General features: G+C 39.0%; 1 protein-coding gene across 1 annotated transcript in view; it reads left to right on the top strand.

The window, feature by feature from the left end:
• The first annotated feature begins 650 nt into the window (after nucleotides 1-650).
• Nucleotides 651-16,803, top strand: part of LOC306995541 (cystatin-A5-like) — a 214,476-nt gene continuing 198,323 nt past the window's right edge. Inside the window, exons 1-3 of the mRNA XM_079607238.1 lie at nucleotides 651-769; nucleotides 984-1,085; nucleotides 1,440-1,564. Coding sequence (XP_079463364.1) covers nucleotides 689-769; nucleotides 984-1,085; nucleotides 1,440-1,564 — 308 coding nt within the window. The 5' untranslated portion in view covers nucleotides 651-688. The remainder of the gene's footprint in view (nucleotides 770-983; nucleotides 1,086-1,439; nucleotides 1,565-16,803) is intronic.

Genomic DNA, 16,803 nt, shown 5'->3' with positions numbered 1-16,803 from the left:
GTAAATGATGACAGAGTTTTCATTTTTGGGTGAACTGTACCTTTAATCTATTCGTTTCAGGAGAGTGATTCCCAAGGTGTATGTGGAAAGATTTTGATGTTGCTTTATACATATGTGATATTTATATAGGAAACCGTGATGTTTGCCGTTTATAAAGGGAACTTGAGCCTTAAACACCGGCTGTATACAAAATAACCAAGACATTAGGAATAACACAGAATACTCACAAGAGGCTAGCTTATATACATTTTATTAGGCCACAGATACATTTGTAGAGGTTTATTTCAGGCATTGTTGCAGTACTGTAGTAACCTGTAATGACAATAATCAAACTTTCCAAATTAATTTTAAAGCCTTGCAAATGAAATAAAAAAGCTAAAGACATCAAAGAGTAAAAAACTCTATTAGCCTAAACTGGCATATATTATTCACTCATTGTTTGCACTGTCGTGTCTTTATTTAACTGAAAGCCTGTAATAAAAAATAAAAAAAATCACAGGAACTGAATATTTCACAACACCCCAAAGTGCCTTTTCATTCAGTCACTTTGATGCTATCACAAGAAATAACAATGACGCCTGATGATGTCATGCGATTTTGGAAGCATAAATAGCGGATCGGAATCAATCTGTGAGACAAACTGTCTGATAATACAGTTTATTTCATCCAGACTTTGATAACCAGCACAATGACTACAGAAAAGAAAACACTTGGAGGATGGAGCCCAGAGGCGCTTGTCACTGAAGAAGTGAAGAAGATCTGCATTAAGGTACGAGACAGAAAATCACTCATGTAGTAAATGCAGTTTTTGTTAAAACGCAGCCTAGTAAAATTATCAATTTTGGTGCCGTGATGATATATTTTTACAAGAGTTTTCTGATATCTGAATGCTAGATGTAACTCCCTATAGAGACTAATAAACTCAATCTTTTTAAAATAATAATAATATAGATTAATATATAAATCTGCATTTGTTTATTTAGGAGAAGCCACTCATTGAGAAGGAGACTAAAGCCAATTTTAAGGGTTACATTCCTTTAACCTTTAGGCATCAGATTGTGGCAGGGGACAACTATCTGGTCAAGGTAAATGAGTGTGTGTTTTGTTGTTGTTTATTTGTTTGTTTGTTTTTTATGGGTTTTAAACTTGTGATTTCATCACTTAAACTCCAAGGCACAATTTGTATGTTTCTATTATGTTTCTATTATTAAAAAAGTTAAAATGCATCAAGTCACTGTATAAAGTTTCTCTGCATTTGTATAAGATTTTCTCAACTTTGTAGAGTTGCTGGACACTCAAATCTAGTCTACAATGGTCACTGTAGCAGAACTCGCAGAGATGTGCTTAGGTCTCTACTGATGTGAACAGGCTTTTATATGGAAGAGATCACTTGGAAATCTCTCTCTCTCTCTCTCTCTCTCTCTCTCTCTCTCTCTCAGGTGTATGTCGGAGTAAATGTGTGCGTTCATGCATTGATGTTTCAAGCTCTCCCCTGCAATGGAGGGGGACTGACTGTGACTAGAGTCCAGTACCCTAAAACCGCCAGTGACCCTCTGGTCCCCTTTGAAGTTAAACACTAACCGCATGCAGAGAATAGTCGGTCTGATATAATATAAGACACACAATGAGCTGCCATACTGTATAGAGGAACTATAGAAAACTGTTTCATTCCTCAATAATAAACTCAATATTCAAACCCTCAGTGCCTGTGTCAGTGTGTTTATGTGAAGATGCAAACTACACCAAATTCACTTCACTTTACTGTTTTATGCTAAAATAATAAACATAAAACATAAAAAAATTCCACATCATTCCAAATCTTTAAAAACAAAAAGGAAAAAAGGGCGATAAAATAATGTAAAATGACATTAATTTTTCAAATTTTAAGATTTAATTGACTGTCTGAATGACTTATTTAAAGGGAAAAATCTTTTCTTCTTTTTTTAAAAATAAAGTGTGGATGGCATTAATTTTGTATATTTAGACTGCACTGACTGTCTAAATGAATATAAGTTTAAAACATTTACTGATATACAGACTGTATTTAACACTGTATAAACTGAAATCGTGTTCATCTCAACCTCCCCAGATAGCATGGTGACATTGATACAATGTTGAGGTTTGATCCTATTCATCATTTTGGTTGAGATTTACATTTCAATTTTTGATGAAAGCCAAAAGCACATATGGTTGGAGACAGTGACATTGAACTAACAGTGATTTGTAGTTGATGAGCACAATATCAAGCAGGTATCTCTGCAGAACACTTGTGGGTGTTTCTCAATCAGTGGGGCGTTTTCAAACCACAATGGGCATTTTCAACCGCTTTACCCGATTTGCTCTAATCCACTGGGGGCTTGGTGTAGGGGTGAGCCTTCATGATTTTAGCAAGTCTGTTGAAAAATGGTTGAATTTTTTTTATTGTAGTTTGAAATTGGCCACTGATTGGTAATCGCCTATCTTGGTTTTGCATGTGCACTTCTCAGTAGTCGAATACTTCCTCATAAGAGAGAAAACAGGTGCATCCTGAAGTCTTGTTTGTTGAAGCAGCCGATCTCATCCCAAGGCGTCATATACTGACGCTTTGACAAATCGTCTACATCCAACGCACATGGCATCCTTTAGCGTCAATATGAGACGCAGATATAAATGGGCCAGAAGGCGCCTCCTAGCGGTCTAACCCTAACCCTACCCCAGACCTAAACCCAACCATAACTGTGCGTGTCATATTGACGCTAAAGGGTGCCATGTGCGTTGGATGTAGACGATTTGTCAAAAGTGTCAGTATATGACGCCCTAGGATGAGAATGCGTTGGACATACTTACATGACTTCTCTAGCACAGTTTCCAACAATGGTGCATCTACCTTATTTTTCTGTTCCTTATTTTGCATTTAACATATTTCTTGAAGTGCAGAAGACATGAACATGAGCAAGAATGTTACACTGCAAACATAACCCATGTCTTGTATCTGTCAGTGCTTGCATGCAGAGCACATTGCTCCTTTAGTTGGAGTGAAGGCAGATGAAGATAGACAATTAAAAACAAAAAAAAGAGAAGCACCCTCCTTGTAATGCTGACATTGATTATACACTGAGTTGTTGTCGACAGCAGAATCACCTGACCTGGGACTAGATATCCTGTGCCTATAATCAGGTAATCATTCATATTCCTGAATCTGTATTTGAGAAATGTAACTGATTTCAGTTTAGCTTGTTTCCACTGAAACACAATAGCAAAAAACATCTTGTGTTTATTAAGAAAGTGATTGACATGGCTATTTTGTGATATTTAAAGAGATTAAGGTATATAAGGTGAATCTGCCACCATCAACTTTCTGGTTACCAACATTCTTTAAAATATCTTATGTTGTGTTCAAAGAAATAAACTATTTTGTGTTCAGCAACTCTTTTTTTAAAGTGAATCATATTGTGTTTAGTATATTAACATTCTTTGAATGTGACTGTGTGTATGACAACTGAATTGACTTAATTTTTCAGATTTCAGAGAACTTAAAGGAAAAGAGGCAGTAGTCTGATGTAAGACAGGTTTTTAAAAACCTGAACCGTTGGACCGCTGTGACATCAGACTTCTGAAGCCAATTTACTTTTTAAAGGTTGAAATGCTTTTGTCCTATTTCTCCCCCTTTCTTTTTTAAAGAATGATCTTTTAATATATTTTTGTCATTGATTGATTGAATAAAATAAATTGACTCAACTGCTGGAAAGTTGTCATTTATATTTTAAAAGGTTTCCGCCACATTTTGAAATGGTCAGGAATTTGTTGACGCACCATTGAAGTGTAGTTGAAATATTCAAGTTGTTTCAACATTAAACTTGGCACATCAGATGGCAACATTGTTTGACGTTCCTTTTCAGTTGTATTTTCAGTGTTTCAACAAAATGTATTTAGAATCAACATCACATTGTAACATTGATCAAACCATATTACCAAAGATTATTTTTGTTAATTTCAGTGTTAATTCAACAGCTGTGATGTAGATTCAACATCATTGTGTAACATTGATTCAACAATATTATTTAATATTTTTGTTCATTTCAATATTAATTCAGCATCGGTGGTGTATAATCAATCATAGTGTAATGTTTATTCAATAGCATTACCATTGATTTTTTGTTCAACATAGTTTCAACATTACCTGAGGGTGCAAAAGGGATGTTGATAAAATATCACTTGTAATGCTAAATAAATACTATTACCGTTGATTTTTGGTTGTGAAGAATAACAAATTTATTAAATGTTTAATTTAGGAAACTGCAAAAGTGAAGAGACTAAATGTTTAGATCAGCTGCGAAACTTCCAGCAAGAGAGTCCGGTCAGTCCTGTTTTCGGTATTTGTTAGATTACTGAAAACTGGCTCTTGGAGCTCCTGTTTCAAGCAAGAGAATCCTGCCAGTCCTGTTCTCGCGTCTCAGTGTTTGATTAGTTATGCTAACTGGGTCTAAAGCAGGTTGTAAAACCTGTAATACTTCATTTCTCATCACAATGTAAATCCTTGCCCCTAAATGTACATAAATTGAAAGTACACTGTTACAGTTCAGACTGTTTTGGAAGAACTTGCAGCCGCGCTCAATAAAGAAGAACTTCTGCTTGAACGTGATCCAAAAGTCTCCTGTTCTCTGCTTAGAAGAAGGAAAAAGTTTCCTACAGTTGAAATCTCAACATTGCTTCACCATTAACTGAGGGTGCAAGAGTGATACTAAAGTAACATCACTTTCTAACGTTAATTCAATGCAATTAGCATTGACGCATCAACACTGAGTCAACATTGTTTCATTGATTACATGCTATCTGGGCAGTCAATGGTTTATTGATTACAGACTTATTCCCAGTGCATGTTGGACTCCGGCAGGGCTGCGCTTTGTCGCCGGTTCTGTTCATAATTTTCATGGACAGAATTTCTAGGTGCAGCCAGGGGCCGGAGGGTGTCGGGTTTGGGAACAACACGATTTCGTCTCTGCTCTTTGCAGATGATGTTGTCGTGTTGGCCCCTTCAGACCAGGACCTTCAGCATGCACTAGGACGGTTTGCAGCCGAGTGTGAAGCGGCTGGGATGGGAATCAGCACCTCCAAATCCGAGGCCATGGTCCTCAGTCGGAAAAGGGTGGCTTGCCCACTTCAGGTTGGTGGAGAGTTCCTTTCTCAAGTGGAGGAGTTTAAGTATCTTGGGGTCTTGTTCACGAGTGAGGGAAGGATGGAACGGGAGATTGACAGACGGATCGGTGCAGCTGCTGCAGTAATGCGGTCGATGTACCGGTCTGTCGTGGTGAAGAAAGATTTACCGGTCAATCTACGTTCCTACTCTCACCTATGGTCATGAGCTTTGGGTCATGACCGAAAGGACAAGATCCCGGATACAGGCGGCCGAAATGAGCTTTCTCCGCAGGGTGGCTGGGCGATCCCTTAGAGATAGGGTGAGAAGCTCGGTCACTCGGGAGGAGCTCAGAGTAGAGCCGCTGCTCCTCCACATCGAGAGGGGTCAGCTGAGGTGGCTCGGGCATCGGCTCCGGGTGACTCCTGGACGCCTTCCTGGGAAGGTGTTCCAGGCGCGTCCCACCGGGAGGAGACCCCGGGGAAGACCTAGGACACGCTGGAGAGACTATGTCTCCCGGCTGGCCTGGGAACGCCTCAGTGGCTAGGGAGAGGGAAGTCTGGGCATCTCTGCTTAGACTGCTGCCCCCGCGACCCGGCCCCGCATAAGCGGAAGAAGATGGATGGATGGATGGATGGATGGATGGGTTTATTGATTTTAGGAACAGGTATAATAGTTTAAGTTTTCCATATAGTTGGTACTATGTGCTGGTCTAAAGATATTTGGAATAACAAAGTAAAAACCGAGTTTTTTAACACTCGTCCACAGATGCTGTCAGGCATCACAATTGTTCATCACAATTAGTATCCTCACTATTCCCCTCAAAACCTTAACCTATTTGCTAGCTCCATATCCCCATGCACTTTTACCATCTGTGATTGTCATATTTGTGTTATACTTTCCTTTACTTTTATGTGGTACACTAATCATCATCCTAATACCTTCCCATGCCTGTTTAGAATTTCTCTGTGACATTTTAGCTTCAATTTTTCTGTTTATATAGGGCCTTATCTACCTTAAAGGGGTGGTAAAGTATGATTTCACTTTTCTAACTTTAGTTAGTGTGTAATGTTGCTGTTTGATCATAAACAACATCTGCAAAGTTACAACGCTCAAAGTTCAAAGCAAAGGGAGATATTTGCTTTTAAAGAAAAGGACTACAACAAATGGCTAAATACACACGATATTCCTCCGGGGTAAGTGACATCAGCAACCCTATAATTTACATAAACCCCGCCCCCGGGCACCCCATGGTGAGAAGAGGAAGAGTTGTTGTATAAGAGTACATTTGTGAGTCAGCTCAAACTTTAGCATCCATCTTTTCACATGCAATAGAAAGTCACTCTGTGTGCATCTCACAACAGTTCCTATATACGCTGAGGGGCTTACCCCCCAAAGTGTCTTTCGACACAGTTCTCGTTCCCTTTCTCAGGGAACAAGGGTTACAGTCGTAACCCGAGACGTTTTTTATGGATTTGGAATTGGTATCACCTATTCTTTAGACTTTTGTTCAATGTTACATAAAATAAGGAACCACAAAGACCAATGTGTTCAATACAATAATATCTTCACATACAAACTCATCATGATATCTGCAATCAATAGTCAAACATCTAGATACAACATTGCAATTCTCATGATAACTTTCATTAACTCTACAATAAGTTAATTGGTAACGCTTTAGAATAATGGTCCGTCATTAATAAGTAACTATATGCAGGAGGTAATGCAGGACTACTTATTCTTCCCCACCAAGAAAAGGCTTTTGAAAAAAATGTTGTTTGCATTTCTTATCTTCTTATGTCGTTAGTTACCACAATCAATGTATTTGTTTTTCTCAACACATCCCATAGTTTTTAAAATATCAGCCTCAAATGGTTGATTTGTCACTTAAAATTTCATAAAATTCATACACATACTATGAAAATCAGAAAATATGAACTATAATACTACTATAATTGATTTAAAAACATAATAAAAAAAAAATTATATTGAATCTTCTTTATTTATTGAAGTATGCCATCCATCTAGTAATTGTAAAAAAAAAATGTGTGTGCGTGCGTGTTTAATGGCGTCGTTCAGGTTTATGTGAATGCATCATAACATTAATAATTATGACATAGATGCTCGAGAAAAAATGTATACAGTAAATACTGTAGATGTATTATACCTTATGGGAACAGTCCCCTTCCCTCCAAAAATAAACACACAAAAAATTTATTCAATTCAAATATATACTAAGTATACTAAATATATACTATATTATAAAATAATATGACTAAGTAATGTGTAACACAAGAGTTACTTAACACAGGGACAGGTTACTCTAGGCACCTTATATTGGACCAGTGACTAGGTTCGTTACAGGAGGGTAAGTGGTCAAGGCACACAAGGACACAGAGAATAGCTGGAAATGACCCAATGTATTTTGTTGGTGCAAAAGTAATAATGATAAAACAAATGTAATACAACCACAACAACAATAGAAGAAAAATTACTAAAAACAAATGAAATAATTGTTATTTTCAATCCCTTGTTGTTCTTTTTGGTATCCTTGAGCTCTGTTCGCTATTTAAATAGGTTTATAAATAGCTTTCTTTTCTATTTGTTTCTAGGTATTCGACTTATATTTCAGTTGTTTAGTTTCTATTTCGGTTTATAGATATTTAGTTTTACTAACTGTTAGTTTAATAAGAGCTTTTCTTATCTTTAGGTTTTTTATATCTTTATATAAAAGATCATAGAAAATATAAACCCAAATTAAAACAATGGAAATAAGAAAAGAAAAGTACAATATTACAATAGTTCAATTTGAAACTATTTGAAAACAATCCCACAATTCCAACAAGGTGTATAAATGAATGTTCCTTTGTCATCCAAGGTGAAAAAAATATGTTAGCGTGTGCAAAAGTCTCTTGGTGTAGATGAAAGCTTTGTTTCAACAGTCAATAGTGCAAAATACTTGACTAGTCAGTCAGGTCCTACCAATCAGAATATATGCAATAAATTGGATTCCACCTGATCAGTAGAAGCACTAATCCATTGGAACGCACAGGATTACTCCGTCTGCACTTCTCAAGTTCACAGAGGTTCGGTTGGGAGGCTCGCCATCTCATTGTATGAAGGGTTTGATCCAATCACACAAAAAACCTGACCTGTTTATACAAATAGCGTCTTACTCTTAAAGGGTTAGTTCACCCAAAAATGAAAATAATGTCATTAATGACTCACCCTCATGTCGTTCTAAGCCCGTAAGACCTCCGTTCATCTTCGGAACACAGTTTAAGATATTTTAGATTTAGTCCGAGAGCTTTCTGTCCCTCCATTGAAACTGTATATACAGTATACTGTCCATGTCCAGAAAGGTAATAAAAACATCATCAAAGTAGTCCATGTGACATCAGTGGGTTAGTTAGAAGTTTTTGAAGCATCGAAAATACTTTTTGGTCCAAAAATAACACAAAATAAGACTTTATTCAGCATTGTATTCTCTCCCGGGTCTGTTGTCAATCGTTCACAGTTACGCTGATGGCGTAAGACGCTGATGACGTAAGACGCTGATGACGTGTTATCTGGTGCGCCCGAGCTTCGTTTACAGTCTGAGGGAGACGCACGCTATATTCAAGCTATTCTACATTGTTTGCGTGGATATCATTTTTTTAATGGTGCGTAAATGTGCATGTCGCGGATGAGACACTTTTACAGTGTGCGTTTCCCTCAGTCTATAAATGAAGCTCGGGCGCACCAGATAACACGTCATCAGCGTCTTACGCCAGCAGCGTAACTGTGAAGGATTGACAACAGACCCGGGAGAGAATACAATGCTGAATAAAGTCTTATTTTGTGTTATTTTTGGACCAAAAAGTATTTTCGATGCTTCAAAAACTTCTAACTAACCCACTGATGTCACATGGACTACATGTGATCCGTCGCAGTACACAGTGTTACAAGGTAACCTATGGTTATGCATAGCGCTAGAACGACTTCTAGGATACTTTTTCTTCGCGTCAATGATGAAAAAGGATTGTTTACCAAGCAACTATAAAAATTTTAATTTACACAAATAGGCTGAATTACCTGTCGAGAAGAAATCAGGCAACTTCCGCGTCCGTTTTAAAATCCTTGCTCCTCGTGAGCTCCTCTCATCTTGGAAAAGCCACTTCAATATTGACTTTGGTCTTGTTGATTTGCCTGTCCTTGGCGACTCTGTTACATGTCCTCGAGAATAGGCGTCATCCTCCATCTTCAAGAGGCTTTCAAATCTGCCGGTGTTGTGCCGAATTTCGACCCCCTGCCAAATTATTACCCCCCTTGTTGAAGTCAGTACCTGATTGCCTAATCCTAACCCCACCCCTAATCCTAACCCCTCCCCCACAACTAACCCTAAACCTACCAATGCTAGGGGGGTAATAATTTGGCGGGGGTCGAAATTCGGCACAACACCGGCAGTCGCGAGTAATCTCCCCTCGCATTCGTCACGGTGTCACTGAGTGTGAAAGTGCGAAAGGCGAAGCTTGAATGTCCAGGTATGTCCCTCTTTGGCTAATGTAGTTTCAAGATGGATGCGCAACATGGCTGCCGTCATTCGAGCCACTCACTCGTATGTATTATAAATGGCAGATTCTACGCTTATGAGAATACTTGATTAGTTGATTGAAGTAATTACACATGAGTGAGCACATATACTTTTGAAAGAACAAAGTGTTTTTTGCTAATCAACTTAAAATTACACAGTGCAGCTTTAATACAATTTGGGACTTTTTGTTCTAGGAACATTTTGTCCCAATCTTCAAGTAGGTACTTAAAAGAGTTTAAAGAATAAACAATTTATTAATTTACTAACATTATAGAAATACATTTTAGAGTAAATAACATTGCTCAAAATATTTTCTTTTTTTAAATAATATTTAAAGCTGCAGTCCGGCACTTTTTTGGGTTTAAAAATATCAAAAAAGACATTTTTGAAAAAAAACGTAACCAGCCAGTGTTCAAAACAATCTGCTTGCCTTACCTCAATTCAAAACGGTAATCTTGTAATAATGATTTTAATTCCAGTGGTACTGGTGGATTTCCGCGGGAATTTCGAGCATGTCTTTGCGTCATTACGTCACTTCTGTACACATAGAGAAGGAGTCCCCGGCTAGCGTGTGTGGATGATGGAGGTGGAGATTTAGCTTAGCACTTGGTATGGCGGATCCCGAAAGTTTAAAGCGACAATCACCAGTGACAACTGGAGATTCACCAGTTGTAAAACCCAAAGACTTCGGACTTCAGAGTGGCTACAGAAAAAATATATTTTTCACGTTTTGACGTGATATAAGCAATCGTTAGATTTAATCAGCATGATATAGCCTACTGCAATAAGCCTAATGCTTCCCCCCACCCCCCGAATTTGGTCAGAACAAAAGTGAATGTTACTTACTTGTTCAGATGAGATTTACCGATGAAAATTCTAATGTTGACACTTTCAAAAGGTATACTCTGACATTGCTGATGACAGTACAGTATCCACAGCGACGCGGCAGGTTCTCCTCAATACATTGTGTTCATCCGCGCTGTTTCATGCCGATTTACTACCCACGCACAGTTAATAATTCCGCGAATAACTGCAATTGCAGATTTCTAACAGAGATGGCGACAAAGAGGAAAAACGACGGACTGCAGCTTTAAGTTCAACACATTACAAGAGCAAACACTGCCATAGTAACGGGGAAATAAATAAATGAAAAATACAAGGTGACTTATCACTAATCCAAGACATCAAAATATTTTTCCAAATTAACAAGTTAAAAAGTAATGTTTTTTTATTTTTAATTTACAAGGAATATGTGACTCAATTTAATGACAACTTTGGAGAAATAGGCTTTAATTTATATAACAGTCTCATAAACTGTTGTTGTTGTACATTGTACCCTGTGCCTTGTATTCGAAGAAGAGTGGAGAATTAACTGAATGTATAAGGTGTGATATGTAAGCAGTGTGAGATCTTTAGCTGAAGCACTCTTGTCCTATTGCAGAGAGAGTCCAAAGCCTTCTCCCGTTCCTCTCCTGAAACGTCCATCCAAAACTCCCTCTCCGGGCAATCTGTGCTTCAATGTTTTAACTCTATCATAAGAGCATAAAGCTTTATGAAAATAAGAGATCTGCTTCAGTTAAGGAGGTTCAGGAGGATCTTCTCAACAATGAGTTGGGAAGCGTCGTGCTTTTGAACACATAGGGCCCTATCTTGCACCCAGCGCAATTGACTTTGAACACCGACGCATGTATCATTCCTATTTTGCACCCGCGCACAGCGGACTTTTCCCTCCACAGACGTCGGTAAATTAGGGAATGAACTTGCGCTCGCGGGGGCGGTTCAGCGCAAAGAGGAGGCGTGTTCCGGCGCAAAACTTCCCTGGTGCAATTTTCCAGTTTTAGAAAGCAATTGCGCCACTGACCAAGAAAAAAACAGTCTAAAGACAGTGGCGCGTTGCGCGTTAGTAATATGGTATTTTAAGGGCGCGTGCTTGGCTATAATGTAGCGTGTTAACGCGCATCCACTTTGATTCTCTAATAATTATAAACAGACGCAGCAGTTTTCATTTTTGCAAATCATACATTATTACAAGGAAAAATATTAACACACGAGGGAAATCATTGTTGTGTCCGTGAAGATGTGAAAAAGATCTATCTAGATTATTATTATTTTTTTATCTAGATTAGGCTACACATTTACCCAAATTATACGCCTGTTTAACCGAATCTAATTTGGGTGTGGTTTCTCCCATCATCCAATTGTCACTTCTCTGTGTTTTACGGCCCTGACGAGAACGTCGGTCTCCTCGGCTGTGAACCGCTCCTGGCGTGCGCCGGCAAATCCGCCGTTATAATAGCGATCCGCCATGGAACAAGCGCGCCTGCTCTTAAAGGGAATGTGAGAGGACGCTCTGATTGGTTTATTTCACGTTAAGCCCAAACCACACCTATGAATAATGAAGCTACTTCAGACCCCAACCCCTTTTAGATTTGCGCCAGGCGCAAGAGTCATTTATCCCGCCGGGAAAATAGCAACAGCGCCCGGATCCGCCCACAAAGTTACTTGCGCTTTGCGCTTTGACACTTGCGTTTCAGATCGTTAAAATAGGGCCCACAGTCTAGAAGTTGTAAGAAAACCATCCTGAAAACCCCAACAGACAACAGATCTCCTTTAAAACAAGGTTTGATCAAGTGTGTTCACTAGATGTCGTATGTCATACAAGATTGACTCATGTACTTTTGCTTAAAGGTGAAAAAACAACTCTGTGTGTTTCTGCATTTACATTAAACATATTTTAGTGGACTCTCCTTTTATACAACATTTTTATGTAAAGCTCACTTAACGACTTGTTTAGTCACGTCCCCTTCTTGTGTAGGGGCAGCAGGGAGCATACAGTATATTATTAAAAAGGAAAGAAAAGCATATCTCCAAATTAAGCGAAAATGAGAGAGACTTGGTACTTTTTACTTAAAGCCAATTCATTTTATTATTTGTTTTCTGCTGTCTAAACTAATAAACTCGTATTTTTTTTTAAACTAATAATATAGATGAATATAATATGTTTGTCTATTTATTCAGGTGAAGTCAGACATAGAGAAGCTGTCTGGAACTGATTTTGATGTGTACACTCCTATAAGCTTTGCTTCTCAGAAGCTTTATGGAGGAACACCCATGTATGGATTTGGAATTGGTATCACCTATTCCTTAGACTTTTGTTCAATGTTACATTAAATAAGGGACCACAAAGACCAATGTGTTTAAATATCTTCACATACAAACTCATCATGATACCTACAATCAATAGTCAAACATCTGGATACAATATTGCAATTCTCATGATAACTTTCGTAGAATAATGGTCCGTCATTAATAAGTAACTATGCAGGAAGTAATGCAGGACTAATGAGTAGTATCATGGGCGTAGGTTTAGGGGGGGACGCTAGGTACTAGTCCCAATCAATATTTTATAATGACAAAATTGTCCCCACCAATATTTACTCCTTTTTCCTGCATAGATAATTACGCCGCTGTGATATTACATGCGCTTCCTGAGGGCTGAGGCACACGCGCGCGGTCTCTTGCTCTCTCTCCCTCTCTGCCATGCACGCGCTACGTGGTTTGGAGCACAGTCTCTGTCTCGCGGGCGCGCTCGCTCTAGATTCCGTGAGATTTTAACTAATTCGCGGCCATCAGTGAGCCGCTATCAATATGTGGGAGACTCCCGGGATGTCTGTATTTCTATACTGAAATAATATCAGCATTATAATTATTGATTTTCATTAGGCAATTTTTTTGGTGCCCCCTCAGCTCTTGGTGCCCTACGCACAGCGCGTGATGCGTGTGATGGGAGCGGTGGCGCTGAGCATACATTTAATAAAATTAGGGGGAAAATGCCATTCATAAAGGTAAAACATTTTTATTCTGATAAGATTGTTTTCCAACCGTGACGTAATGAAACATTGACCATTTAAGTTTGAAGAGAGTAAAGCCTCGTAGGCTATTAATGAAATGTAATTTTGCCAAAAGAAGAACTTTTATTTTAAATAAATGTTATTTTTAAATCACCCTACTACAGTGTGACATTTTACCATATTATCATGCTTAACACTGATCATTTGAATAATTGTAATGTTATGATCAGATATCTAAATCAGAGAATATCATAGGTTTGGGCGGGTGGATTATTTATTTTTAACAGCGGATTCTGGTGACTCAAAGTGCACCAGATTAATGAATTTATCTAGACTGGCTAACGCCAGACCCAATTCTCGTTGAGACTTGGGTCTGGGAACCCTATGTGCATTTTCTCGTATTTGAGGCGTGGTTTACGAATGCGCCGGCGCCGTTTATTGGGTGCTAAGAATGTCTATCAAATGCACCTCATAGCCAATCGTTTCCATTATACCAGATGACGTATGTAGAGAAATGGTTTAACGCCAAACGCTGCTCTTTTTTCTAAATAAAATTGCGATCTAAACTACTTAGAACAATATCTAAGGCTGCATCAAAAGGTAGCTTCGCGTCTGCTGCCATGTTGACTCCATAGATATAAACAAACTGCTTAGTTGTGTCGCAAAGATGTCGTCATCGTCTTGCTGCTCCCTCCCCGTTCTGTGATTGGTTCCCTAAACGAGGCGAAAATCAGGTCCATGGTTTCCAGACTGCCTTTCAGCGAGAATAAAATCGCGCTGCGCAAAGGCAGTCTGGGGAAACCCAGGCTAGAATTTATCTTTAAAATGTACAAAATTTTCTTACGGGTGGGCATGCCCCCAGACCCAGGTACTGAGGTCCACCCACAAAAGTACTGTGGAAAACAGAGTAGGCTATATGTTGGTATATGAAAAATACAAGTTCAATTTTATTTTTAATAAAATACATCATCAGAATTTTACCAACTCCGCCTAGTTTTGAGCCAGGAAAAAACCCTGCTGCAGCTATTGGATCGATTCCGACGGCCAGGACGAAGGAACGGCGTCATTAGATTGGCTGAAAAAATAAGGGGGTGGTGTGGGGGTGGGATGTCCCCACCAAAGCTGAGACCAAACCTACACCCTTGAGTAGTATACATTAACACTTCAGCTACTACTATTAACTAATATGGAAACAACACTCTCAGAAAAAAAGGTACGAAAGCTGTCACTGGGGCTGTACCTGTTCAAAAGGTACACTTTTGTGCCTAAAGGGTGCATATTGGTACCTTAATGGTACATATTAGTACCTAAAAGGGACAAAAGTGTACCTTTTGAACAGGTACAGCCCCAGTGACAGCTTTCGTAAAAAGCTTTCAACAGCTTTCGACAGTGAAGCTTAAAGCTGCAGTCCACAGTTTTTCCTCTTTGTCGCCATCTCTGTTCGAAATCTGCAATTACAGTTATTCGTGGAATTATCAACTTCACGTGAGTTGTGCCTCGGCACGGCACTGCGCGGATGAATCCAATGTTTTGAGGAGAATGTGACTGTCTGTCAATCACCGCGCTGGTGTGGATACTGGCATTCGCAATCATAGATTCTACTTTTTGGATCATTTTAAACCCAAAAAAGTTATGGACTGGAGCTTTAACTAATCCGTAAGTAGGCTAATATCAAATTTAGGACTAACATAGTTCCTTAATAGGTAATCAATAATTACTTAATGAGATTGGCATCATTAAGAACTACTTAAGAATTACTAATTAATTAATCACAACATTAATGTGTCTGAGACATAGCAATTGTCTTTTTTTACTCTCAAAGTGGTCATAAAATGCATCACTAATTACTCAATTAATTAATGATGCATTTTATGACTATATTCAGAGTAAAAATGATGACTGATTACGTCTCAGACACACGTTAATGTTCTTTATAATTTGTCAGTTAGTAAATAGGCTAGTTATTAATGAGGCTAATCTCATTAAGTAAGGAACTATCTCCTAAATTTGATATTACTTACTGATTAGTTAAGCTTGTGTAACACACTCGAGGAATAACACTAACTCCAGAGCGTTTTGAAATCAAGTTTATTTTACTGTCTGACACTAAAACTGAAATTACAAAACATGAACAGCACGAGATGGCGTTGCTCACGCAGGCACATGGTAAGACATTGCAACAAATGCGCATATCATCTCGATTTACTTTAATATTTCCTTTGATCCATTCATGTCTAACTGACACCATAAACTTCACAATATAGACATTAACAACCAAGCACATTTCTGTTTTCGTCTTAAAGACATAGTGCATCAATATCAAAGACACCTTCTCACATAGAGTTACAGATTGACTCTCTCTCTCTCTCTCTCTCTCTCTCTCTCTCTCTTTCTCTCAGGTGGGCGTCGGAGGAGATGTGTGTGTTCATGCAATGATATCTGCAGTGTAGGAGCCATTTATACATTCACCTTTTCTGGATAGGTTAATATTGCTATTACTTATTCTAGCCACTTGGTGGGAGTGTTGCACTGGGTGTGACACGTCACTGGGAGTTAGGTATATTTACAGGTGGGGCAATCAGTTAGGAAAAGGGTTCTTACCGTAGCCGTGAGCACTCAATTTACTAGTCTCGCGTAGTCAGACCTTCAGACTGACGGCTGAAGGTCTGGAATTCATAGCAGCTTTCTTTGGCCAAGACCCGTTTGACCGACATGTCAAACAACTAATTACAGTTTGTTTCGTTCAGCGTCACGTTTCGGGGCGTGGAAATGTCCCCACAACAACAGACCGGCATGCAACAAGCTGACATTACAGCTGTCAATCTGTCCCTCACTGACCAGCCTTTGGAAAGAGCCTTGGGCATTTACTGGCAACTGGATCATGATAACTTCAGATTTCGTGTCAACCTAAGGGACCAGCCAGCAACCCGTAGAGGCATACTGTCTATAGTGGCCTCATTGTTCGACCCCCTAGGGTTTCTCGCACCATTCTTGCTCAAAGAAAAGGCTGTTTTGCAAGAAATGTACAGAAATGGCATGGGCTGGGATGATCCTTTACCTGACGGTTTGCGGCCAAGGTGGGAGCATTGGAAGGCCGATCTTGCAAACTTAGAGAATATCAAGGTGCCTCATTGTATTGTGCCTGCTGGATTTCAGAGAATCACAAAGAGAGAAATTCATCACTTCTCGGCGGCCAGCACAAGAGGATGTGGCCAGTGCTCATACCTTAGGCTCGAGAACGAACAAGGTGTTGTCCATTGATC

This window comes from Phoxinus phoxinus, assembly GCF_949152265.1.
Source record: "Phoxinus phoxinus genome assembly, chromosome: 3".
NCBI classification, from domain to species: Eukaryota; Metazoa; Chordata; class Actinopteri; order Cypriniformes; family Leuciscidae; genus Phoxinus; species Phoxinus phoxinus.
This window is presented reverse-complemented; position numbering and strand designations above follow the sequence as displayed.